The sequence below is a fragment of the Orcinus orca genome, chromosome 8 (genome assembly GCF_937001465.1).
Source record: "Orcinus orca chromosome 8, mOrcOrc1.1, whole genome shotgun sequence".
NCBI lineage: Eukaryota > Metazoa > Chordata > Mammalia > Artiodactyla > Delphinidae > Orcinus > Orcinus orca.
The window spans coordinates 79,414,704-79,441,036 of record NC_064566.1 but is presented as its reverse complement, the minus strand read 5'-3'; the positions used below and the strand labels follow the sequence as shown (position 1 = coordinate 79,441,036).

Here is a 26,333-nt window from a genome sequence, read left to right as displayed (position 1 = left end):
TAAGACCTTTTTGGGGGGTGACTTTCAGTATTAGCACAGGGTGGAAGCTTCGTGAGAAAGGTCTGGATACACTGGACAACCTAAGGTAGTCAAACGATCAATGTATTCCAATTTCCCCAACCGCGGAGTCCACACAGTGTAACCCAGCTGGGCGGAAGGTAGCGGGGACCCTCCAAAGCCACGCCCCTCCCAGCGTCCGTCTCTGCGCTTGCGTCACTTCCGGCCCTGGGCGATTCGCGTCCGGGTCGGAGTGAGCCTCTTGCTTTCCGAGTGTGTTACTGGTGGAGGTGATACGCTGTCCGCGTTCTCTTCCCAGTGTGATCGAGCCGCAGTGCCTGCCGGCGAGGAGTATCCGCTGCCTCGAGCAGAGAAGGACGAGGAGGGGACCTGGGAGCGGGCAGCGGCCGGGCTGGGCCGCTCTGGGGCGGGCTGGCGACTCTGCTCCTTCGCTTGCTGCTGTCTCTGGGAACCGGGTGCCAGCACTGAGGAGTCTTCAGCTGACAGCAAGCCCCTTCCCCGGCTCCCCTGCCCGCCCTGCCGGGGAGGGCGGAAGATGCCGGTGAAGAAGAAGAGAAAATCTCCTGGGGTGGCAGCGGCAGTAGCGGAAGACGGAGGCCTCAAAAAGTGTAAAATCTCCAGGTACCACCTTCCCCTACCCTTCAGTCTTACCTCCTCTGCTGCAGGGCTAGAGAAGAAGGAGGCGGGCCGGGTCTCCGGGGCTCGGGCTGGGGAGAGGTGAACCCCCTCTGATAAACCTAGGTGGGAGGCGCGGAACCGCGCGAGTCTGCGCTCGGCTCCACCTCATGTTCGGTTTGTGTGCTCTGGCGCCAGCGAAGGGACTCGGAGAGTCGCCTCACGTTGAGCCTACGTGCCAGGGAGGGTGGAGAAACAGGAATGCGTACGCAAATTGCCCTTTTTCCCGTTACCCCCTACTCCCTTAATCCCTTCCCCCTCCTTCCTTCCAGACCTAGAAGTGAGTACAGATCCGTGCAAGGGTCACTTCTAGAATTTCTTTGTAGAGTGTGAAGAAAGGAATAGAGCACGAGGAATTTTGATCTGACAACTGCCATGGGAATGGTAGAAAAAAAGCTCCTTATGCTGTAATTGACCTCCAGATTTAGTATTTGGAGTGATCTAACCCGGACCATCCCAGTAGGAGCCCCATTTTCTGGAAGTATATAGCGCCTCCACCTGAGCCAAGTCCTTATGTGCGGAGTTGGAAAGGCCCTGCGTGCGTTTTGTTTTTCAGCCATCAGGATGCTGTTAGCTCTCAATATAAATATTAATAATTTGAGAGCTATTGTACTCTGTATCCTCTTGGAGAAAAAGAAAAGGCAGAGCTGTAGTTGTATAGCTCTTTGATCCCCTTGTAGCGTGTCATTAAGGCATTACAGCAACGTTGTATGCTGCAAAAAATCATTGCAATTTAGGTGTGAGAAGTGAGTTTTTAAAATTCCCTTTTCGGGTGTCTTGACTGTATTAGTGGTTGGCACTTAATGTAACAACTTCAGATGCCACCATTTAAAGTAGCCAGCATTATAAAGAAGAGATAATGATAGAACTATCCTTAAAGAGAGGTCTGCTTAAAATGTGAGGTAGGTGACTTCTTTAGTCTGCATTATCCTTTTTGTAATTGGTTGAATTTTTTTCCTCATTACTGTGTTTGGCAAAAGAGCCCAAGGGTATTTCTTGGACTATTACTGTGAAAGATACTGCTGTTTTCTTATACCTCTTGATAACTCATACTAGAATTTGACATAGTTACTCCATTAGCTCATATTTTTTTGAAACATGCAAATTAGTTTTTTGTCACATTAACTTGTAGTAATCTTAATTGTATAATGTATCAAAATTATTTAAATTAAGCACATTAAAACTGCTGAGCAGTCAGTATTATTAGAACTCAGGTGATACTTTGCTCTATCAACTTAAAATTTTAAATATGGCACCCTTATTTTATATTACATTATTCAGTTGCATAAGTTATAGCATTCCTAAGTCATTGTGGTAGTGTGGAACCTTGAGAAAAGGTTCTCTGTTCATTAAATCCTCAAGGCTTTGGCCCAATTATTTGAACTGGTATTATCTGTTAGGGTTTTTTTTTTTTCTTTTTAATCTGTGGAATCTAATTATAGCCTTAACTCCTATATTATCTTTTGTCTTTAAAATATTGATTTAAGCTTGGTAGATGATAAATAAACAACTCTTAATATATAATATTATTCTGAAATATTGATTCACTGAGTATCAAAATATACTTTGTAAGATTTGTTTTCAAATTATACACATATGTAATTTCCATACAAATCAGCAGAAGAATCACTGTAAAGATTTATACCCAACTACCAGTCCTGGATTGAGACCATCAGGTTGAACTTCTGTGTGGTCTTTTGAAATCTGGGGGAAATAATTTTAGTGATATTTTTGGAATTTGATAGTGAGCAAAGTAGCATTTGGGTTTTGTTAGACAGAAATTTTTATATATAGATTACTGTTTCAAATTGCAAGTATTTAACAATTCCAATTTTTCCCTATAACACCAACTGTAAAAAAAAAATACTTTGGTTTGAATTGAAGTAGTTCATATTGAACTTAGCTTTTCACTAAAAGTTGAGACTTGTTAAAATTCTTAGGCATTTGTGTGTTTTCTAAGCTATTGCAGATCCCAACCCCCTGCTAGACTAATAAGTGGAGAGGAACATTTTTCAAGCAAGAAGTGCCTGGCTTGGTTTTATGAGTATGCAGGTAATGAAATTAATATAAGAAGATAACAGTCACATGCTTTAAAACGTTCTTTTGGTTTATTCATTTAACAAATTATTTATTGCAGGCCTGCTATGTGTTAGTCCTTTGTGCTGAGATCAGGGTCAAGACAGAGGATTATGGTTAGGCTAAGAATTTGTTGCCCTTTAAGGCTGATATTTCTTTAAATATATAATTCAGTATATGTTTAATGGGAGGAGTGAAACTCATTTACTGTTAGTAAAATTTGTAAACAGATTCACTTATTGGTTTACATCCATTGGCTACAGTAGAGTTGGTATTCTGGAAAACACAAAGTATGTAATAAAACATTTTATATTTGTTTTTCTTTTCAGTTTTCTTTTGAAATTTTTCTGAACCATAAACTGACATTTTCTGAAACTCTTGGGAGACATAGTAAAAGATTTAAAACTCAGGTATATCATTACATGACAGATTTACCCTTTAATATAATTGCTATTTATTTAGCCATTCATTTCTACTGGAGATGCAATAATAAACTGATATTAGTACAGTGTACTATATGCTATATTAGGAAGATGCACTGTGAGAGTTCATAGGAGAAATGTATGATCCAGCCTTGGAAGTTTCAGGGAAAGCTTCTTCAGGAAACTAATTTAAACTACAGTAAATCCTGTAAGTGGTGAATGAAAAACTCTAGGACTAGGGTGAAACTGTAGTTCAGAGGTAAAAGTCAAAGCCTGGGATGAGGCCAACGAGTTAAGCAAATATATGAAAAAGAACACTTGTTTTCCATTTATTATTAACTTCTTCATAAGCATATATGAAAAGAAATTTTTTTCCCCTTAGAATGATTTAGTTCTTTTGGAATTATTGATTTTAAAGGTTTTTTTTGTTTTTTTTTTTTCTTTCCTCCCCTTTGTTTCATTTCTTTTACCTGCCTCCCTGGTTGGGTTTTTTGTTTTGTTTTGTTTTTCCCCTTTTATCACTATCATTCTCAGAGTGTTTGTTTAGAATAAAAGTGTATATGCAGTCATTGTCTTGTATTTATTGCTAATCAAGTTAAGGTCTCAAGAGTACTTCGAACTTAAGGTTAAGGTTTAGGCTAACTGTATGGAAAATAAGACCATTTTGGAGGACAGTAACTTCACTGTTGGGATCCACTGAGTGATCCCAAAAGTATAATTTAAAAATTGTTTAGTAACAGAACAGATTCTTTCTAGACCAGAAAAACTGCTATTACTGGCATCCCAAGACAACCACTAACCCAAATTAACTAGAGGGAATTCATTTTCTTTTGACCTCCATTTAAAATGTTGACCCAGTATTCAAAATGCCAGTTTTACCAGTAGGTATGATAATGATACAGAATCAAAAGGTCAGTTATCTTATTTTGCCTATAAAGGGTACTAGATACCATAAAATTAGTCAATTTTTTTTTTCTTTCATGCTTGCTTGTTTTACTTCTCGTAGGGACTTTCCTGGGTAGCATAATATTTGATTTAAACATTTATTTCCTATACAAGCATTTTTTAATGGCCAGCAAAATAATTGCTATCTTTATTACAGAAATTGTGCTAATTATATAATTCTCCTATGACCATTCTGTTAAGTAGGTGGTGTTATCCTTATTTTCTAGACGAGAAAACTGAGGCTTAGATTAAGTGATTTGCCCAAGATCATACAGTGACAAGAATCTGGATTCAAACTTAGGTCATTCTGACCATAGAGCCTATGCTTTAACTACTACTGTCTTATTTTAAAATATGTACATGGCAGCTAGTTTTTCTTTTACAAAGAAAATATTAGTAAGTGTACTTTAGGTTAACTTATCTTCTGTCCTTCACTGAATGATGCATATTTATTGAGCACTTGTAGGTCAGGCACTGTGCTAAGTGCTGGGAATATAGTGGTAAACAAATTAGACAAGATCCCTGCCCTTGAGGGACTTGCCTTCCAGCAGGGAAGACAGACAGTAAATAAGTTAAGTAGGTAAGATAATTACAGATTGTGGGGGATTATAAAAGTAATAAATATGGTATGATTCAGGGATAGAAAGTAGAAAGTTGGGATGGACTTTCAAATAAGGTGAATAGGGAAGGTCTCTCTAGAGATTACTTTGGTCAGAGACCTAATTGATAAGGAGGTGCCAGTTGTTTGCCAAATAAACAGTAACTGGGATGTCCCTTTTTAAAATGGAGACAATAATTGTGCCTACTGAGATAATACATGTTAAGAAAGCACTTATCGCTGTACCTGGTTAAATATAGTCAGAACCCAATAAGTGTCAGCTATTATTAGAAGAGTAATAGTATTGCAGCATCAGATTTACTGGTTGTATATTTTCACAATACTGTTCCAAAATTAACGGTATAGTTCCTAGGTAGTTTATGTTGAAGGTACTGTGTCATTTCATTGAGCAGATTTTTTTTTTTTTTCTCCTGAGCATCTGCTATGGCCGGCATTGTTTTAGACCCTGCAGGTATACCTGGGAACATTTCCTTATGGTTATTAAAACATCAGAAAATTGATTTTTTTTTAAGTTTTAAAAATGTTTTACCACAAATCTTATTTATATATTATAGGTCATGTGTGATAAGCCTGATGATTTTGCCCTTTCATAACACCTCTCATCTTGAGTGCTATTTACATCAGCAAGGATTCAGTAATACATTGGGCCTGTTACTGAACAAAAGCATAGAAGGTGAAAAGGCACTTTTAAGGTCTTATAAAGAATCAGAAAAAAGGTGGGATAGAATGCATGATCCTAATAAGTAACCAGCTGGTAGAGTGAACTAAATCATTTTCATAGATTCTTAAGTTGAGTGGAAGCCTATTTTGTGCCTGAAAAAGTCAGTTAAATTCCACTCCAGAGGTTTTACCCTGGGAGTAGTTTTATTGAAGAGTTTGTTTCAATAAGTATAATTGATGTTATGCAATCTGGGGAAAAGAACATTAGTATAGACCTTGTTTTAGATTTAGATTTTTGCTATCATTATTTGCATTGCTTTGTGAAAGTCACTTGTCATTTACAGAAGGGTCTTATATCTATCTTATATATCTCCATATAACATAATTTAACTTGATTCTTATCAAATTTTAATCACTAATCTCCCATTTTCTAGGGAGGCTATATTTTATGACAGTAACTGATATTTCTTGACATGACTTTCTCTTCTAACTACTAATGATGGCAGCTTTGAGGGCAAGTCTGCTTTCTTGTTGCATTAGAAAAGTGTAGAATATATTTCCATCATGCCTTAAGAAAAAAACTTTTCTTCCATTAAATTTTTTATCTGATTTTTACTTTCATCCAAACCACATATAAGGATTCATATTCAGTATTTTTTAACACCTTAATTGTATATGTGTGCTTTTAAAATTACATAATTAACACATTCTCATAAAAAACCCCTCCAAATATATATTAGGAAGTGAAAGTTTCCTGCAATTACCACCCCTTCACCTTTTAACACCTCACTGCATAACTAAGTGCAATGCTTATTTAAACTAGAAAATTTTTGAAAAGGTTTTGGTTTCAGACCATGTTGTGAACATCATCTTAGCAGCTTGGACCTTATCTGAGATAGTAAGAGTTTAACTGGTCACATATTGGATGGTCACATTCTTCTATGAAGAAAAACCATAGGACATTGGCTACATGTTGTGCTTGTGAACTAATGGTGGTGATATAAAATGCCACCTGAGCAGCCTTGGTCTAGTCTATGACTTACAAATCTGGAGTATTTTCAGTCCTTAAGAAAGGAAAACAAGTTTCTCTTAGCTACTTTAACAATAATATTTGAAGACTGTATTTTCTTTCAAAAACCAGGTGTGGTAAATATTTCTATCATATTTTATATTTTAAAATTTGTTTTACCTTCCTCATTATATTTCAGGTGTACAACATAATGATATATGTATATATCGCAAAATGATCACCACCTGTCACTACACATAGTCACAAATTTTGTTTTCTTGTGATGAGAGTTTTATGATTCACTCTCTTAGCTACTTTCAAATACACAAAACCGTATTATTAACTATAGTCATTCTGCTCTATGTTACATCCCCAGGACTTACTAAGTTTGGAAGTTTGTACCTTTTGACCACCTTCACCCATTTTGCCCACCCCTGCCTCTGGCAACCACCAGTCTGTTCTCTGTATTTGAGTTTGGGGGAGAGGAAGGGGGTTGGTAGATTGCTTATACAAGTGAGCTCATATGGTGTTTGCCTTTCTCTGTCTGACTTGTTTCACTTAGCAAAATGCCCTCAAGGTCCATTCATGTTGTCACAAATTTGTTTTATCAAGTCAAAAAAGAGACCTAGCAATGATGTAATTACTATATGGGAATCTGATAACGTAAAAAATATGAGAATTGGTGTACTGACTTATATTTACTGTTACTAAGGAGAAAAATATAAGGAAAATGTCCTTAATTTTTGGACTAATAATAGACATAGCTAATTGAGGGATTAAGCATTTATTTCTACATTAAGATGACATAATGCTTATGCTTTACTGTCTGTTTTAGGACCAAGGAAAATATCTCATTCTGGAATCTGAATGTTGTAATTTCCTTACATCATTATTTTCATAATGTATCTTAAAACTAGTAAATTTTATTTGGGTATATTTCAGAAGGTTAATGAATGACCTTCTGTTTTAGTAAGAAACAGATACTCTCCTTTGTTTACTGTCTTGAATTGTGGGTTGGTACTGGCACAGTCTAGTAGAATAAGAAGCTCAAACCTTCTTGTGCTTCTTTGTTAATGCATTGTGAAAAATTTTCTTCAGAGGAGGTTCTCAGTAAACGTATTTTTAATGGATAGGTTCAAGTTATTGTACAAGCTAGCGATTGATACTAACGTTGCTTTGTTTTCTGTTTCCTTAATTATATTTTATAATGTGGTTTTCAAAGAGTATTTCAAAATTAAAAAATTTTTAATCTGGTGACAAGTATTTATACTTTATCAAAGGTATGCCAAAATTCAAATTCAGTTATTCACAAAAAATGTTATGGTGTATTCATAGATGCCTTTAACACAGTGACTTATGTTTTATGTTGATATTAAATTATAACAATAAAATATATAAATTATTTTTGTCTTTGAAGGTCCTGATGAAGTTGTAGGGCCAGAAGGAATGGAAAAATTTTGTGAAGACATTGGTGTTGAACCTGAAAATGTATGTTTTATTTCTAAGTAAAATGGAATACAAGTGGGGTATAGCATATTCATAAATTTCTAAAAATTGGAACACTTTAATCTTATCAGAAGATTTTGTTTCTTCATGAATATTGTAGATTTTCATTTAGGTTTTTTTAAGTGTATTTAAATTGGGCACGTGTTCTCTTTCTTGATACAAATGTCATTTGTAATAGAGTAAGAGAGATTCTACCTTCAGAAATTGTTAGAACTTTTTGCTTTTAAGAAATTGGCCCATCTAAATTTCTTTACAGTTAATAATTCCAGAGATTGTACTCTTTAATAGTTAAAGGATGGAAATAGTTGTATAAAAATGCTCTCCATGATAAATATAGACATGATTATCTCTATGCTGACTTTTCCCCTATCCTTTATGTTCTGTTCTTTCCAGATTATTATGTTAGTTTTAGCGTGGAAATTGGAGGCTGAAAGCATGGGATTTTTTACCAAGGAAGAATGGTTAAAGGGGATGACTTCATTACAGTAAGAAATTTTTTTAAAAAACAAATTTGATGGCCTATTTGAAGATCTTAATTGATATTTTGTGCTTCGTAGTTTTTTGGGAGTAAGGTTTCACCTTAAATTAATCAAATTGGTTTGATCTAGAACAATCAGTTTAGGATTGACAAAATTTATATTATGGTCTTTGGCAAAATGAACTGTTACTCCAGTTTTCATATTCCCTAAGAAAGAACCTAAGAACAGTTCTATTAAAACTCATTGACTCTCTTGATGGGTGAATTAGAGATTCATGATCAAAGTTATTTACTCACGGGATGTTTGAGTGATAAGGGATTTCCTTCTCAGAATGTAGAATTCTACTACATGAGGAGTTTGTTCTTGGGCAGTCCTAAGCTCTGGGGCCTCCTCTCTCTTCAGTTTTACACTTGACTTAAAAAAAGAAATTTGATATATAAAAAAAAGAATGTCTGTATGTGTATAACTGAGTCACTTTGCTGTACAGCAGAGATTGGCACAACATTGTAAATCAACTCTACTTCAATGCAAAAAAATTTAAAAAAAAGAAATTTGAAGAGAGTTACATGATACTTTTATTATTTCTTTTTTGCCAAATGAATCTCATGAATACAAAAGTAGAAATATTGTTTGGCTCCTGTGCAACCGTTAGCCATTTTATAGTTGTATACTTTCAGTTTAGGATGCTGCCTTGGGACGCTTTTATAAGTTATAAAATTGCTTCTTTATAAAAATAATTTGATTTTGGCTTTTCAGAGTAAAGTGTGCTTAGTTTCAGAGTCAGTTAGTAATTGTGTATTAATTTTATATTATGTCATGTTCCTGATGTTCATGCAGGAAGTTATTAATAGTCAACATTCTAAAATAGTTAGAGCAAGCATAAATTTATAATATTTTTGAGCCCCAAACTGGAGGTTAATTAGCCATGTGATTTCCTGTTGTGATTATGCTTTTATTAACACACTTAACTGTTCTTTACTCCTTGTTTGCCTATCCTTAAATTTCAAAATACTTGGTTATTTTTTTTAAGTGTATTTGTTCATATGAAACTTAAATATTTATATTTGGATTTTCAGTGTCTAATGTTTTGTAATTCTCCTTTTTAACCAGTATTAACATTTAGATATTTTGTGTGTGTGTGTGTATGTGTGTGTTTGTGTATATATATAAATATATATGTGTGTGTATGTATACACATACACATATGTATATGTATATATATTTGTTTAATGTAAAAATCTTTGCTCATATGAACCAAATCATAGTTCCTAGAATAGAACATAAAATCAACCCTCTCACTTTTATTACTTATAAGTGAGATGAGGAGTCTGAGACTCAGAGAGGTGAAGAAAATTTTTGCCAGAGTTTACATAGTTCTTAGTGGCAGAGCTAGGACGTAGAATTTAAATTTCCTGAATACCAGTCTACCATACTGTACTTCCTATTGCATCATCCCTTTATGTATATTCCTTTGTTACATTCTTTATAAAATAGACGGCCATTATTAACTTTTAAAATCATAGTATTTATAACCAAGACTGCCATTCATCTAGGTGTCATGACATGTCAAATTAAAATGTTGATTCTGAAATTCTTTGGGCTGTTTCTCACCATTCAATTAGCTTTATAGAGAAAGACAAAATATATAAGATTATGCAAAGAATATAAACTAATTTCATGTAGCTCAGTCTGTTTTATTAAAATTTATATCAGTTGTTGCATGGCTTGTCAATTGTAAGACATTTTATTTGGCATTACAACTGCTTTATGTACTATTCCTACTGCTTTTTTTGTCTATTGCTTTTTAAAATATCTCAGCTAACAATTGTTTGTGTATTTTTAAACCAAAAGTTTCTAATTATTTATGTTTTTGAATTACTTGATATAATATAAAGAGCCTCTGTATAACAGAAATATGTAAACACAAAGTGTTTCTAGTATTTACTTGTGAATAATTAGCATATAGCCTTGGGTATATGCTAGGGAAATTGATGAACCCATGAACATGTTGTTTATTAGCGTATCTTTCCAATAGGAAGTTCACAGGCTTTACAAAATAAAAGCAATATTTAGGACTTAAAATTGACCCAGAGGTTTCTGTTTCATTCATTTATTATCCCCTGCCCATCTGCTTAGAACTCTATAGTGTAGATCTTTAAAGCTACTAAAATTAGGCAAGCACTCTTGACTGGGAAAATGTTATTTTTTTTTTTTACCCCCAATGATCTAGATTGCTTTGTTGAAGTACAGAGTATCTTCTCTTAATTGGCTTAATCTTATTACTCCCTGAATCTTCTTGTAAAGAACTTGCTAGGAATAAAATAGTTTAAAATGTAAACCAATAGAGACAAAAGAATCTATAAAACTTGTTTTTTTAAAAATGTATAGTTGTCTAGTATACTTGGTTTTATATAATCATTATAAAATGTAAAATTTCACAGACTTGATTCCTTTTATAGATTTTTCATATTTTTAGGATTTAATTTAATCTGGACATAGTTATTTGATGGTTCCTAAATCATCTTAATGTAGTTATCAATTATTTCAAATTAATGAATTTTAACACGTAGAAAACTTTAAGTAGAGCTCTGCTAAAGAATAGAAACAGTCTGGTAGTTAAAATGTATATTATGGTCAAGAATAGGGGACTGTCATAATCATGGTTAATTATAATCTGTAACTGTATAATGCTTAACAGTTTTCAGAATACTTTTTTTTTTTTTACATTTATTTATTTTAAAGCTGTTATTCATACAGACTTTCCACAACTGAATTGTCCTTCTCTTTTGTGTGAAAGAATTTATGGGTATGAATTTGTATATAATTGGACTAGAATGGCCATTTTTTTAAGTTTCGGGGATGTAATTGCCGTATCCTTTCCAGATACTTTGCTCTATTTCATTTTCATCATTGTTTAATAATAATCAAATTTCCCTTCAAGTCAGATTTAATTTAGGAGATATTTAAACACCTATTTTATCTAAAGTACTGTGCCGCTTACTGATGATCACAATGAGGCATGGGACACAACTCTGTCCCTTAGTTACATTTCATTAGGGCGGGAAAGGCATTACTGCAGCCATACTGTAACCATAGGCATACTGTAACCATAAATCCAGGTGGGATGGGACAAGTACTAGAGTAAAAGTACCAAATACTATGAAAGCACAGCTGCTAAAGAGGTTAATTCCAGCTGAGTAGACGGGAAAGTCTTTACTGTAGGTGTGGCATTTGAACTGGACCTTGAAGAATGATTAGGATTTTGATGGTTGAGGGTATAGGAAAATGCTGTTTCAAGAAGAAATTGTGAGCAGAACCTTGAGAAAAGAAAACATATGTATAGTTTGCTAGAATCAAAAGGTACATAAAGAAAATTGACAGAGTAGTTTTAAACTCCAGATAGTTGGGATAATGGCTACATTATGCAGGGCTTTGACTAATATGTTGAGAGAGTTCAAACCATATGTTTTAGCTTGGGAAGCCATCAGAGATTTTTGAGCATAGGAATCATCAAAGATTTTGGGGATAGTTTTCAATAGAGGAGGTTTTTTTTTTTTTTAGGTCATAGACTCTTGAGAACCTTAGAAAATCTGTGGACCTTATCCCCATTAAGATGCACATCTGTAGAGGCAAGATTCCAAGGATACTTGAAAATTTTATTCTGGCATACCTTACTGGAGCGGATAACTTTTCTCATATCTACTAGCTGAAAGTTTGTTGTTGGAGCATCTACCATGCTGTTAGAGAAAATTGTGGGCATATATCTTTGACAAGAGTATACTTGATTATGATAATGAAAAAAAGAGCCAAAAGGATAGCATCTGACAAGAATGGTAGTAACTAAGCTGTCTGCCAGTAGACTACAAGTTGTACACCTTCTGATCTCCATATTGAGCATTGTACTTTGAAGATTATAGGCTTAACTGGCTTCACTTTCTTTAGGAGAGAGGAATGGGGAACATTTTTACAATTTTTTTGGTGGGAGTGGAAGAGTTGAATAGATTGGATGCTGTGGTGTCTGTGGTGTATGACTATCATTCACTTAGCATTTTGGGCCCAAGTACTAATTGCCATTGGCATTCTTCCCCTTTGCTCTCCCCCAGAGTCATCAAAACAATTTCAAAATGCCCCCGCTCCACATTTCCAAATACCCCCCAGAGATGGATTAATTGTATGGTTCGGATTGATACACCTGATTCAGAGAAAGTTCTAGTCTATGGCCATACCACTCTCAATGCGCCCAATCTCGTCAGAGAAAGTTCTAAATCCATAACTTGGTGAATAAAATTCTTCCTGTTACACATCAGTGTGTCATGGCATTCTTACTGACTTAATGATTAAGGAAGATAACCTCACTTAGATCTAATATATAAATGAAAATTTTTTCTCATTTTAAAGGTCTTAAGTGAAGCAGAAATTCAGAAGCCTCTCTTGTTAATCAGATGTTTAACAATACTCAAGAAATTAATTCCTAAGCCTTTATGTTGAAATTTAAACCCATTTCACTGATTCTAACAGCAGTGACCTTGGAGATTGCTGTCATATTGTGCCAGTGTTCCCTAAAATCTGTGTGGTTTTATTTGATTGTTATTTTAAAAAGTGCTATTCTTACTTTCCATGCTACACTAGTTAAGTATGCATTTCTTTTTAGTTCAGGGGAAATAGTCTTTCTAAACTTGCCAAGTTAGGAGGTGTCAACATTATTAACTCTTGTGAGTCTATTTTGGGGCTAGATTAACTATAAGAATCGTGTTTAACTGCTTGGGCATGATTACTGGTTTTGCTGGGTCTGGTCACGGTCTTTATGATGTTGGTAATAGGTACGGAAGTTCGTGCTCTTATTTTTTTCACTCTTCTGCAAGAAGAAAACATTAATTGTCAGTTCTATTAAATTATTTCTCAACTGAAAGATGTAGATAAGCGATTATAATGATAAGAAATAGTTTGGAGCGAGCCACCAATGTGAAGATGATTTTTCAGCCATTTGCCTCAAAAGGAGCCTGTCAAGCTAAGAACTGTGCTACGCATTTACTACCTGATTCTCATTTAATCTTACGGTTGTCTCTTACTGTTTTTGTGGTTTTAAAATGGGAAACAGATCGGTAAAGGTTAAGTAACTTGCCTAAAGCCACATGACTGGAAAGTGGAGAAATTGGAATTTTAACTGGTCTCTATTTGACTTGAAATTTCATTCTTTATCTCTGTCTTAAGCTTGTTGAGATCATATCCTAAGTAATATTGTCACTCTATGTACCTATGGAATGTAAAATATTTGGGAAGGATTGTAATCTCTTGGATTCTTATCTCCTTGAGAGACTTGTCAGTCACTACTTATACACTTTACAATTTTGTTTGAACTACAGTTTTCCACTAACCTTTCCCCAGGTAGGAATTTTGAAGCTTCTTGTAATTAAATTAATATATCATCTACTTTGTGGTTTATTATTTAACATAATCTTGTTAAATAATACTTTTATTTAACAAATAATTTTGGAGTGCTTCTATATGCCAGGCCCCATGTTAATATGCCACGAGGATGATTTTCAAACTCTGGTGGTAGTGAGAGATAACTTTTGAAAGTAGGGAGGTATCCTTTAACTTGTTTGCCTTCCTGAATCGGAAGTCTGTTAAGATTCTGCATGAGATTTTGTGTGAAAATGTGAGTCACATCACTAAAAAAAATGTGAAAAGCACTGCTTCAGGAAGCTACAAAGATTTACAGAAAATGAGGCCCCTACCTAAAATAGATCATGATGGGGAAGGGAGTACATGTAACTAGCTACTTTAGTACTAGTACCTTCTGAACATTTTCAGTTGATAACTGGAGATATTGAAGACTTCATTTCCTAATTTTCAGACAGCTTAATAGTAGCATATAATCTGAGAATTTGTTTCTTTTGTGTATTCTTCTAGTAGAAGTTAACTGCATTTTCAACTTTCATTAAAACTTTTTCATATAATGAAGAATTTTTATACTAATAGAAGCCATTTATTGAAATAGTAAGTAATAAATTTCTAATAAATGATAAGAATAAATTTTTCTTGTTTCTGCATGAAACATTTTGTGCACTCATTCATATGCAAGGAACTAGGCCCCAGACAAATTAGATGATTAACTTATCCAAATTTTGATTTTTGTTTCTGGCAGTTATGGCATCCTAAATGTGCAAACAAACCATTTCCCATATTAAACAGTTAAATGTCGGATAAATTATTAAAGCATCTTTTAAAAAAACACACCTGGACTTGAATGTAAATTAAGGAAAATAATCAGAGGCCAGAATTTATAAGAGATGGTGATTCCATAGGGATCTACGGAGCTGGCATTTACCCTGAGGATACCCACCTATTCTTAGTCACCTAGGATCTTGCCGTTTATCTGTGCATGTTGGGAACTGGAGACAAATTGCAACGAGAATCAGATCAAAACCTCCTATATTTAGTCATTGAGGCCAAACCTACCCAATAGATGGAGACTTGATTGCTTGGGCTTGGTTCTGCATATACAGTTGGAGGCAGAGGGCTTCTGGTTGAGAGAATTCCTAATTAAAAGCTCTTTGTGGGGAGTTCCCCAGTGGCCTAATGGTTAGGATTCCGGTCTTTCACTGCTGTGGCCCGGGTTCAGTCCCTGGTGGGGAACTGAGAACCCACAAGCCGCATGGCACGGCTCTTCGTCAGATTTAGGCACAATCCAGAAACGTATTTTGGAATTGTCCCAGGTAATCAGTACTCCCATGTGTTTCATGGAAGCAATTTTTCTGTACAGGAAAGCATTTTAAACAGAAGCCTCAATTTCTGCAGAAAAAATTTCAGTGATCATTAACAATCAGAAATCACTAAACAAGTTGTGAAACAGATCTTAAACTTTAAAATAAGACTTTAAGGCTAGTATTTTGAATAATTATAGTCTCAGTATAAAATAACTACATTTAATGTGTTTTAAAAGAAAAAAGAGGAATGGTCTCAGATGATCAGATTTCAGATAATTACATTTCTAAAAGTGAAATATATAAAAGATTTAAAACTCAATAGGTGAGCTGCAAAGGAGATAGATGTAAATAAAATAGGAATCAGTGACCTACAATATCTGAGGAAAATAGGAAAGAGGTTAAGAGCTATAGTGGATAAATTTTTTTTTTTACTGTTAAGTTTTGAGAGTTTTCTCTATATTCTAGATTTAATTCCTTCATTGAATATGTGGTTTGCAAATATTTTCTCCCCCTCTGTAGCTTGTGTTTTCATTCTCTTCAAAGGAATTCTGCAGAGCAAAAGTTTTAAATTTTGATGATGTCCAGTTTATCAGTTTTTCCTTTTTATGTGTTTTTGGTGTCAAGTCTTAAGAATTCTTTGCGTAGCTCTAGATCCCGAGAATTTTTTCTTACATTTTTTCTAGAAGGTTTATATTTTTACATTTTACTTTTAAATCTGTAATCCATTTTGAGTTGATTTCTTTAAAAAGTATGAGACTTAGATTTTGGTTTATTTCTTTACCTGTGGATGTCCACTTGCACCAGTACCATTTGTTGAAAAATCTCTTTCTCCTATTGAATTGCTTTACACTTCTGTCAAAAATCATTTGGGCATATTTGTGTGGTCTTTTTCTAGGTTCTCTGTTCTGTTGATCTTCTTCCACTACCACACAGTGTGGATTACTTTAGCTACATACTAAGTCTTGAAGTCAGGTAGACTGATTTCATCTTTTTTCAAATTTTTTTTAAGCTACTACAGTTTCTTTGCTTTTCCAAAAATTTTAGAATAATCTTCTATATTTACAAAAAAATCTTACTGAGGTTCTTGTTAAACTGAATGTGAATTTCAGAATAATTACATCTTTACTTTTTTGACTCTTTCAATTGGTGGAAGATAGGTATGTCTCCATTTATTTAAGTGTTTGGTTTCTTTCATCAGTCTTGTGTCAAACATATGTCCTGTACATGTTTTGTAAGAATTAAACCTAAATATTTCATCTTTATTTTGACCACTGTAAGTAGTATTGTATGTTTAATTTTAGCATCCACATGCTCATTATTAATATATAGAAATATAATTGATTTTTGTATGTCCTGTGACCTTGCTGAACTCACTTATTCTAAGATTCTTTTGTGTGTATTCCTTGTGTTTTCCACAGACAGTCATGTCATATGATTATGACATGAAATAGGGACAGTTTTATTTTTTTTTCTGGTCTGTATGCCCTTTATTTCCTTTCCTTGAAATATTGCATTGGCTAGAACTTCTGTGTTGAATAAGTGTGGTGAGTGCAGACATCCTTTTTTGGCTCCCCATGATGAGGTAAACACGTCAGTCTTTCACCATTAAGTACTTTTTCTGGTAGGTTGTTTGTAGGTGCTCTTTATCAAGTTGAGGGAGTTCTCCTCTATTTCTGTTTTTCTGTGAGTTTTAACATGAATAGATATTATGTATTTTAAATATTTTTTCTGCGTTAAATCATATAATCATGTAATTTTTCTTTTTTTAGCCTATGAATGTGATTACATTGATTTTTGAGTACTGAATCAATCTTGCATACCTGTAATAAATCCCACTTGATCATGGTTTATAATTATTTTTATATACTTCTTAATTCTACTTGCTAATATTTTATTATGGCTTCATGAGGGATATTGGCCTGTAATTTTATTTTCTTTCTTTTTCTTATTTATTGAGGTACAATTGACATATATAACATTATATTAGTTTCAGGTGTATAACGTAATGATTCAGTATTTGTATATATTGCAAAATGATCACCACAATAAGTCTAGTTAACATCCATCAGTATACATAGCTATAAATTTTTTTTTCTTGTGATGATTTTTTTTAAATACTGTCTTTTTCTGGTTTTGCTGTTAAGGTGATACTGGCTTTATAAAATGAATTGGGATGTTTTTCCTTATAGTTTACGTTTTGAAGGAGGCTGTAGAATTGGTCTTCAAAGATTGGTGGAATTCTCCAGTGAAACCACCTGAACCTGTAGATGTCTTTTATAGATGTTTTTAACTTTTGAATTCAATTTATTAATAATTTAATAGTTACATACTCAAATAGTTAAAATTTTGAGTGTTGTATTTTTTTTTCTTTTTAAGGAATTGGTCCATTTCATCTTAAGTTGTCAAATTTATATCCTTTTGATATCTGCAGGTCTGTAATGATATCCTTTGTTTCATCCCTGATGTTGGTAATCTTTGTCTTCTCTTTTTTCTTTGTCATTCTTGCTAGAGACTTGTCAATTTTATTGATCTTTTCCAAAGAATCACATCTTTGTTTCATTGATTTTTTTCTCTAGAAAAGATTCCAAAGGTAGGAGCTTAGATTATTGATTGAGACTTTTTCTCTTTTCTGATGTTTGTATTTAGTGCTGTAAATTTCCCTGTCAGCACTGCTTTGTGTCTCACAAAATTTGACATGTTTTTTTCATTTTCATTCAGTTCAGTATATTTTTTGGTTTCCGTTGAGACTTGCTCTCACCCATGGATTATTTAGGAGTTGGCTGTTTAGTTTCTAAGTGTTATTTCTAGTTGGGTTTCATTGTGGTCAGAGGACATATTCTGTGTGATTTCAATTCTTTTATATCTGTCAAGGTTTGTTTATGGCTCAGGATTGAAAAGAATAAGTATTTTGTTGCCATTAAATAGAATGTTCTATTAATGTCAATTAGATCCTGTTGATTGATGGTGCTGTTGAATGCTTCTATATGTCTACTGATGTTCTGTGTAGTTGTTCTCTCAATTGCTGAGAGATAGGTGTGGAAATCTGTAACTGTAATTGTGAATTTGTTTATTTCCCCTTTCAGTTCTATAAGTTTTTGTCTCATATTTTGCAGCTCCATTGTCTGGTGCATACATTTAGGATTGTTATGTCTTGGTGGATTGACCTTTTGTCATTATGTAATGTTCCTCTCTATTCTGTTAATTTCTTTGCTCTGAAGTCTACATTAGCTGATATTAGTGTAGCCACCCCTCTTTTCTTTTGGTTGTTTCTACAATATATCTTTTTCCATTCTTTTACTTTCAATCTGCCTGTATTATGTTTGAAGTCAGTTTCTTCTAAATAGCAGAGTTAGGTTTTTTTTTTTTTTTACCTACTCTGTCAATCTCTCTCTTATAATTGTTATATTTAGGCTACTTATATTTAATTTAATTATTGATATATTAGTGTTTAAGTCTGCCGTGTATTTTATAATTCAAAAAGTTCCATTTGGTTCTTTTATATATTTCTTTCCTTAGACTTTGTATTTCTTTGCTGGTAGTGTCTATCTTTTCATTTGTTTTAATTTGTTCATGATTGCTTTTTGAAGCATTTTTATAATAGCTGCTTTAAAATCTGTGTCAAGTAATTCTAAACATCTCTATCATTTCAGTGTTTGCATCTATTGATTGTCTTTTTCCTTTCTATTTGAGATCTTGGTTTTGCTGTGGCAAGCAATTATTTTTTCTTCTCTATTGAAACCTGTAAGATTTGAGTATTACATTATGAAACTCTGGATCTTATTTAAGCCTTCTGTTTTAGCTAGCTTCCTCTCATACCACTTAAGCAGGAAAAGTGAGGGCCACTACCTTATTACTTCCAGCCTATAGAAATCAAAGTTCCTCACTCTGCATCTGTTGACATCCGAGGAGGGAAGTCCTCATAACTGTTAGCAGACATGAGAGTTTTAGGTCCCACTAGGCCTCCAATGATACTTTCTTGTTCCCCAAAAAGTCTCTACTGACACTACTAGGGTGGTGGCCTTGTTCCTGCAGTGATGGTGAAAGCCCTGACTCTTTATAAATCCTCCTCTGACACTACCTCAGGTCAGAGGAGGATTGGCTGCTTTTTACTAACTGGTGGGAGTGGAATTTCATGTTCCCCATGTGGTTTCCACTACTGACACTGCAGAATTTGAGAGGGCAAACTCCTTATACTCTGGTGAGGGTAGACCATTCAGGTCCCCATTCAGTCTTTGCTGGCGTTACTGGGGTTTGAGCCAGTTTTTTCTTTGGTGTTTGACAGGAGAAGAGTGTTTCTTTCTAATGTTTTCTGTCTTGTTAGGCTGCTTACTTTTGACTAGTGGGAGAGCAGGCTTTTTGTTTGTTTGTTTTGTTTGTTTGTCTGCCCTCATTGGCATTTCCGTTTTTCTGACTCCTTCATCTCCAAGTCTGCGATAGACAAGGCAAAAAGAAAACCCAGGGAACATACTACTGTATTGTTTCTCAGATTCTTTCAGAGTCTTCTTATGTTTGTTTTATATATAATGTCTAGGGCTTTTAGTTGAATTAGCAGGAGAGATAGGGAAGAGAACATTTACTTCATCTTCCTAAAAGTAGAAGTTATTTCTTGTATCTATTTTTTTAAAAAGCAAACCTTCTGCCCTCCTTCACTATTCCACTTTAGAGCTCTTTTCTCTGCTCCATTTTAGAACCAGACTCTTTGAAAGCAGTTGTCTATGCTTATTTTCTCCAGTTTCTCTCTTCTCGATCTTTCTTTTAAACCTATTCTAGCAAAACTTTTATCCCTGCGACTCCTCTGAAACCACTCTTGTTAAGGCTTCATTTACAAGTGAATAATCAAATCAATAATACTTACAAAACTGTGGCTGAAGCTAAAATTGTACTTAGAGGGAGGTCTATAGTGTTAAATGTTATATTAAAAGAGAAGAAAAGCCTGAAACCAAATGAACTGGTATCTAATTTAAGAAGTTAGAAAAAGGATTAACCCAAAGAAAGCAGAAGAGATAAAAAGATGTCCAGACCTTACTAAAATAGAAAAAAGATACAATTGAGAGAATTAAATTATGGCAAGGTGATTAAGAAAAGCAAAGAAAAGGCAAAAATATATAAATATAATAATCATATTAGAAAATATTATAAATATTTTAATTGGCATATTTAAATAAAATTATATATGAAATAAATGATCAGAAAAGTGTATAAATGACCAAAACTGATTCAAAAAGACATAGAAAATCTGAATGGTCTGATAGCCATTTAAAATGCTGATTTAGTAATTAAAAGGTTTTCCTTCCCTCAATGAAAAGGCCCAGGTGGATTTTCAGTTGCTGAGTTTGGACAAATCCTAATTCCAGTGTTCAGTAAACTTTTTCGGAAAACAGAAGAAAGGGTACTATTTCTCATTTTTTTTTGTTTTTGAAGCTTATGGTATAAGCTTGTTATAGAACTAGAAAAGAGAGTGTGAAAGAATAAAATTTACAAGCCAGTCTCACTTATGAACATAGCAAGATATCTAGCAGTGTATAAAATAGGTAACATGACCAAGTTTGGCTTATTCTAAGAATGCAAGAGTTAAGTAACACTAGACATTTACACCTTAATAAAACAATAAGTTACTACACATCACAATTTTGATTTAGAATAGTGAAAGTCTTGGTTAAAGCTGAGAATGCTAGGTGTCTACGTCATGAGTACTAAAATTCAGTTTTGAGTGGAATACAGTTGGTCACAGTAGATGGTACAACTAATTTGATCGGAGGGAGTCAGATGATCTCAGAGAGCGCAAACTGTGAGTTAGGTTTTGATGAGTAATATTTTGTCAAAATGTTAGAAGGAACAGCATATCAAGTAGATAAAATAATGTGTGCTAAAGCATAGCTGTGACATTTGGGAATAGTAAGTGAAATTATAACTAGAGCACAGTTATATTTTAAGGATATTGGGCCCTGGCAGGAGATGAGACTGGAGATTTGTGCCAATTGTGAAAGGCTTTGTCTGCCTTGCTTCTTCCTAAGTAGGGGAATATATCAACCCAGGGGGAGTCAGAAAGCCAGTAAATATTTTTGGACATTCCATCTCTTTAGCTTCTTATACTTCATGTCTAGTCTTTAGAAATAACACGTATTACTTGTTTGCATTCTTTTGTATATGTGCCTTATGTGAAGTTAGGTGCTATCACTGATTTACTTTGATTTTTTGTTTACTAAAAATGTAGGAATCTGAGTTTATGACTGAATCACTAATGTATTTCCTCTGAGTTATATACTAAACTTGTAAAAGCAATCATGGCTAATCTCTTTCACCAAGCTGGTGCCTAAGAACTTCCCAGTGAAATTTGTATCAGACGCCTGATTAATTTTATTTGTTCTGTCATCTTAACTTTATTTGTGGTAAAAGCACATTTTAGTACATCTCTTTTTATCAAATATTTGTGATTTTATTCGAGTTTTTGATGGAGTTGTGTTTTTTTTTAAAGAAAAGTTATTGGAGTGAACTTTCATTGATTGCCAGATTTTCTTTTATCATCTTTCCTTTTTGTATTGCATTGGTAGATACAAGGCAATAGTTTGTTATTCTAAATTTGTGAATCAGAGAATTTTAAACCTAAATTAACTTCATAAATGTGCTCAGTTTTTTCTTTAATGCATTCCTTCTAACCCCTAAAGATGCTTTTATTTAATTTTCTTAATTATGTAATATGTTTGATTTTTTTAATTTAAGGTGTGACTGCACAGAAAAGTTACAGAACAAATTTGACTTTTTGCGCTCACAGTTGAATGATATTTCTTCATTTAAGAATATCTACAGATATGCCTTTGATTTTGCAAGGGTAGGTGGAATTTCCATGTTTTCAATTTTAATATTTTTTTAATCTTGAAACCACACTTAGGGAAACTTTTACCTTTATTTTAGGATAAAGATCAGAGAAGCCTTGATATTGATACAGCTAAGTCTATGTTAGCTCTTCTCCTTGGGAGGACATGGCCACTGTTTTCAGTATTTTACCAGTACCTGGAGGTATGTATGTGTTTTTATTTTTAAAATAATATTTTAAAACTTAAGCTGATTGAAAATATTCCTTTAATTGAAGAAAAACAAGTAGATTTTTTAATACTGTGCTTTTTAAAAATTCTGCTTAAGTGTTTGAAAATTTGTTAAAATGTGTATGTATCCGCTGTCATTTTTAGACATGAGTTCATGTTCATTAACATATTCTGTACATAAGTTCATTTTTATTCCCTGCCTTGCAACCCCCCACAAAAAAAAAAGATAAAAAAGAAACCTTCAGAAAATATATTTTAGCACAGACATCCTTCATGTAAAATTAGTTTCTTGGGATTTTTGCAGGAGAGAATATATGCTAGTGCACAAATCTCAAGCTTTCTAAATCAGGTTTCTCTCTGTTATACAGGGTATTAGGCTGAAAAAATCAACATAAGAGAACCAATTTTAGTATTAAAACGTAGGTTCAATCTAAAGAATTAGAATAAACTTTATGTACTTAAATATAGTGATTACTGAGAAATGTATGCTGAATTTATGAAGAAAGTATTCTTTTAGGTTTATCATAGCACCTTCTGTATGTGGTGGTTTGAAGAAGATACTGTCCTTTTTTTCATTGCTTTCTTTAGTTTCCTGTTTTTGTGCTTCTTTCTATTTTATTTTGTTTATTTCATTTTATTTCATTTCATTTCATTTTTTTGTATACTTCTCACTTCTCACTGTTTCTTGAATACAGATGCTTTTTCTTCGAAAATAATTTCTCATAAAGCTGGTTGTTTATCATAACAAGTTCCCCAGATTAGTTTCGTTTAAAACTTGTGATAATAGACAGTGGTATAAGAAGGTCTTATGTGAATGGGTTTGTGCACACTTAAATCTTTAAGCCTAATAAAGTAGATTGGTTGATGGATGTTATCAATCTTCCTCATATTAGTAGTTTTGGGGCAACGATAAGTATAACTCTGTAAAAATATTCCCCTCTAAAAGGAGCTGAGAGAAGTAAATATTTTCAAATGCTTGTTATGTGGAGGGTGTTTGACATACATTATCTTTTTAAATCTTTATAACACCATTTTGAATTATGTTTTATCTCCACTTAGCCAATGAATAACTTTCCCAAGGTCACTCAGGTAGCAGAAGTGAGATTTGAACCCAAGTCTGTACCCTTTCCATTGCCTCCAAAGATGCCAACTTCAAAATGTGCTAAACAGTAAATCTTACGTAAAGAAATGATTTAGTGAGAAGCAGTAGGAGGGAATTTACTGTGTTGGGAAACATTGTATAGCTTGATCTCATTGGTGATTACACAAGCATATACATTGGTAAAAGTTTATTGAGTTTTACCCTTACTATTAGTGCCCTTGACACTCATGTTATTCCTCAAGAATGAAAGAAGGGGACTTCCCTGGCAGTCTAGCGGATAAGATCCATGCTTCCACTGCAGGGGTTGGATCCCTAGTGGGGGAACTAATATCCCGCATGCCGTGCCCCGCCCCCCCAAAAAATTAAAGAATGAAAGAAAAATAAAGGGAAAAATAAATTTGATGAAGTTGACATCTAAATGACCCTGAGGATTCTCTTAGAAACACAAATAATTAAAAGAGGAATAAATGTTTTAGGAAAGACTAAATCACAAAAAGGTTATAACTGTGTTTATTGAAGTCAAGTCCTAATAAATAGTGCTTGTTCTGTAATCCAAAAATTATATCATTTCTACAGCAATCAAAGTATCGCGTTATGAACAAAGATCAGTGGTACAATGTGTTAGAATTCAGCAGAACAGTCCATGCCGATCTTAGTAACTATGATGAAGATGGTGCTTGTAAGTATAATGTTTTCCTATGAAAGTAAAATTCTTAAAACTATTAAATGAGAACGTGGATTTGTGTAGCATTACCATAAAGGATTTAAACTTCCTAACAATTTCTTATTTAATTGTGTGAGAAGTGTGGAGGAGGCAGGTGTAGAAGGTACAGAACTTAGATTGAGCAACATTATAAAATCTGTTCTGGTAAATGAAATATTTTCGGTTACTTGGTAGCTAAATTTAGAATATAATTTCTGCAGCTGGAAGCTAAAATTCTGCTTTATTCCTGCCTTTCCTGGCATTTTCCTATGAAAGAAAAGTAAAGTCATGATTTTAAAAATAGGAAAGCAAAACCTCAGCTACAATAGCAGAAGCTTTAAAATTAATATCATAATAGCCATTCACAATATGGCAAATGATGTCAAAGTAACTTCCCTCAGGAATTATTGAGTAAACAGGAAATGAAATATTTACAATTTTTTAATCCTTCAAATTAAAATATCTGTCCATCCCCGTCAGTGGAAAATCCAGAATGCCATAAAATAGAACTTTGAAGTAATGATAAATTATTTAGATAAGCCAAACGAATTCTCACGATAAATTAAGTTTTTATTTCCCACCATCAGTTTGGTTGCATATGTTGTTTTAATGTTGTGAAGGGTTACATAGAAAAGATACATTCCTATAAATGTAAACTGAAATTATGGACTTATTTTTGTGACACTGAAGAAACAAAATACTGAAGAAGGGATAACTTTATTTCTTTCTATATATATTGTGTCTTCCCCCTGCAAAATAGTATAAAATTTAATATTTTTAGAAATAATACCTTACAGCAGTAAACTGGCAGCCCAAGGACTATGTCTGGCCTGCAAATGTGTATTTTCATGTGCATTTGAGTCAACATTATAACTGAGACATTTTGTATAAAAATAAAAGCTTCTGGATTTGCTTGAAAAGTTAGAAAATCTGACAAAACTGTTCCTGTGTTCTTTTATAGGAATTAGGCTGGAACCAAGTAGTGGCTTATGTTGGACTTGCATTCTGGTGTGTTGGTCCACAGTATGCCAACAACTAGGTTGCTTTTCAGTTGCCATTTATTATTATGCTGGTCTGCTGTTTTTCTTACAGTAGAGAAATATGTCTATCGAAAGCAAGAGGAAAAGTGAGACCACCAGAGGGTTGTGTGCTTTAAGAAGAATAGGGCAAGCATATTTCTTTGTGGCAATGAGTTTCCTACATTTACAAAAAATAAACAGTGAGCTTATTTAAACTACCTATCTGACTTTTGTAAGTAAATGAATTTGAACCCCCTGCGTTATAAAAATATCTTTTACAATAGTTCTTAAGTCAGGTATTTGTTAGGTACTTGCTTTGTGTTCAGATTTATACTAGGTCCTATTACTGGAACAATATATAAGTCTCTAATATGGCCACACCTTCAATAAACTGTTACAAACTTCTTGCTGAGGTAACAGAAATAGTACGTTAAACACTTTTCAGATTGTTTAATAATTAAATGGCAGAAAGCTGTGGGCAGTTAGAAAAAGAGAGAGGTTAATAATGACTTAGTATTGGAGAGTTCATGAAACAAATCTTGAGAAGCAGGTTTCTACAAATATCTATTGTGGAAAGTCCCTTACGTCAAAAGAAAAAAGAAAAAAGGCTAAGAAAGCACTCATTAAGTAGAATAGGGAGGCTGAAAGGAAACCACCTGGAGAAGGGAAGGGTCAGTTCCCTATCATCACCACAGAGTTTGTGGGGAGTTTGTTTTATAGTTGGAGAGATGTGTTCCCTGAACTCTAATAACATTGCTCCTTTTATTTCTAGGGCCTGTTCTTCTTGATGAATTTGTGGAGTGGCAGAAAGTTCGTCAGACGTCATAGCAAGAACTATTGTGAAGAAAATGCAAACCTTTAGATCCTTACGTGTGTACAAGCTAATGAGACGAGGAAAAAAAAGAAAAAACCAAAGGGGTGCATTTTGACTCATATGAAAGACTTCTCATAGTACTTTTTTTTCCTTTTTTTTAAAGGAAGTTTTCTTGTTACATGTTATGGGCATTGAGCCACACCTCTTCCGAGACTGAATATTGAAGTTTTTGTTTTGAGTTATGTTTATAACATTTATTTCAGAACAATAAAGATTCAGATTTGTGACAAAGGCCTTAAAGTGAAGATGTCCCTTGAGTGTCAGAGTGGTATTTATTTTTGTAAATTTTAATTCTTGAATTTTAGAGGTCTGTCATACTGGGAGTTTGTGGAATTTTAAAGATTTTAAACAATCTTAATATTTGGCAGTGTAGTCTGCTGATGGTATAGCTCATTATATTCATTTCTGCACAATTAGAAAGAATATTTATTGGCCTTGACTTCTGAGGTAATGATTTTCTGATGCAGCTAATA

The 26,333-nt window shown here is 33.8% G+C and overlaps 1 protein-coding gene and 1 long non-coding RNA gene across 5 annotated transcripts in view; both read left to right on the top strand.

Moving 5' to 3' along the window:
* LOC125965267 (uncharacterized) overlaps window positions 1-26,333 on the top strand; it is a 358,615-nt gene that overhangs the window by 54,542 nt on the left and 277,740 nt on the right. The window lies entirely within an intron of this gene.
* DCUN1D5 (defective in cullin neddylation 1 domain containing 5) lies at window positions 226-26,105 on the top strand. Of its 4 annotated transcripts, XM_004282192.4 has the most exons (8): window positions 226-639; window positions 2,654-2,745; window positions 7,842-7,912; window positions 8,324-8,415; window positions 21,840-21,948; window positions 22,032-22,136; window positions 23,841-23,943; window positions 25,759-26,105. In XM_004282192.4, the coding sequence occupies exons 1-8, from the start codon at window positions 554-556 to the stop codon at window positions 25,812-25,814; spliced, it is 714 nt and encodes a 237-aa protein (XP_004282240.1). In that variant the 5' UTR covers window positions 226-553; the 3' UTR covers window positions 25,815-26,105. The 4 variants fall into 4 exon arrangements, with proteins under 4 accessions (XP_004282240.1, XP_033265925.1, XP_033265926.1 ...); XM_033410034.2 differs by lacking the exon at window positions 2,654-2,745 and having other exon boundaries at window positions 228-639; XM_033410035.2 differs by lacking the exons at window positions 2,654-2,745; window positions 8,324-8,415 and having other exon boundaries at window positions 581-639.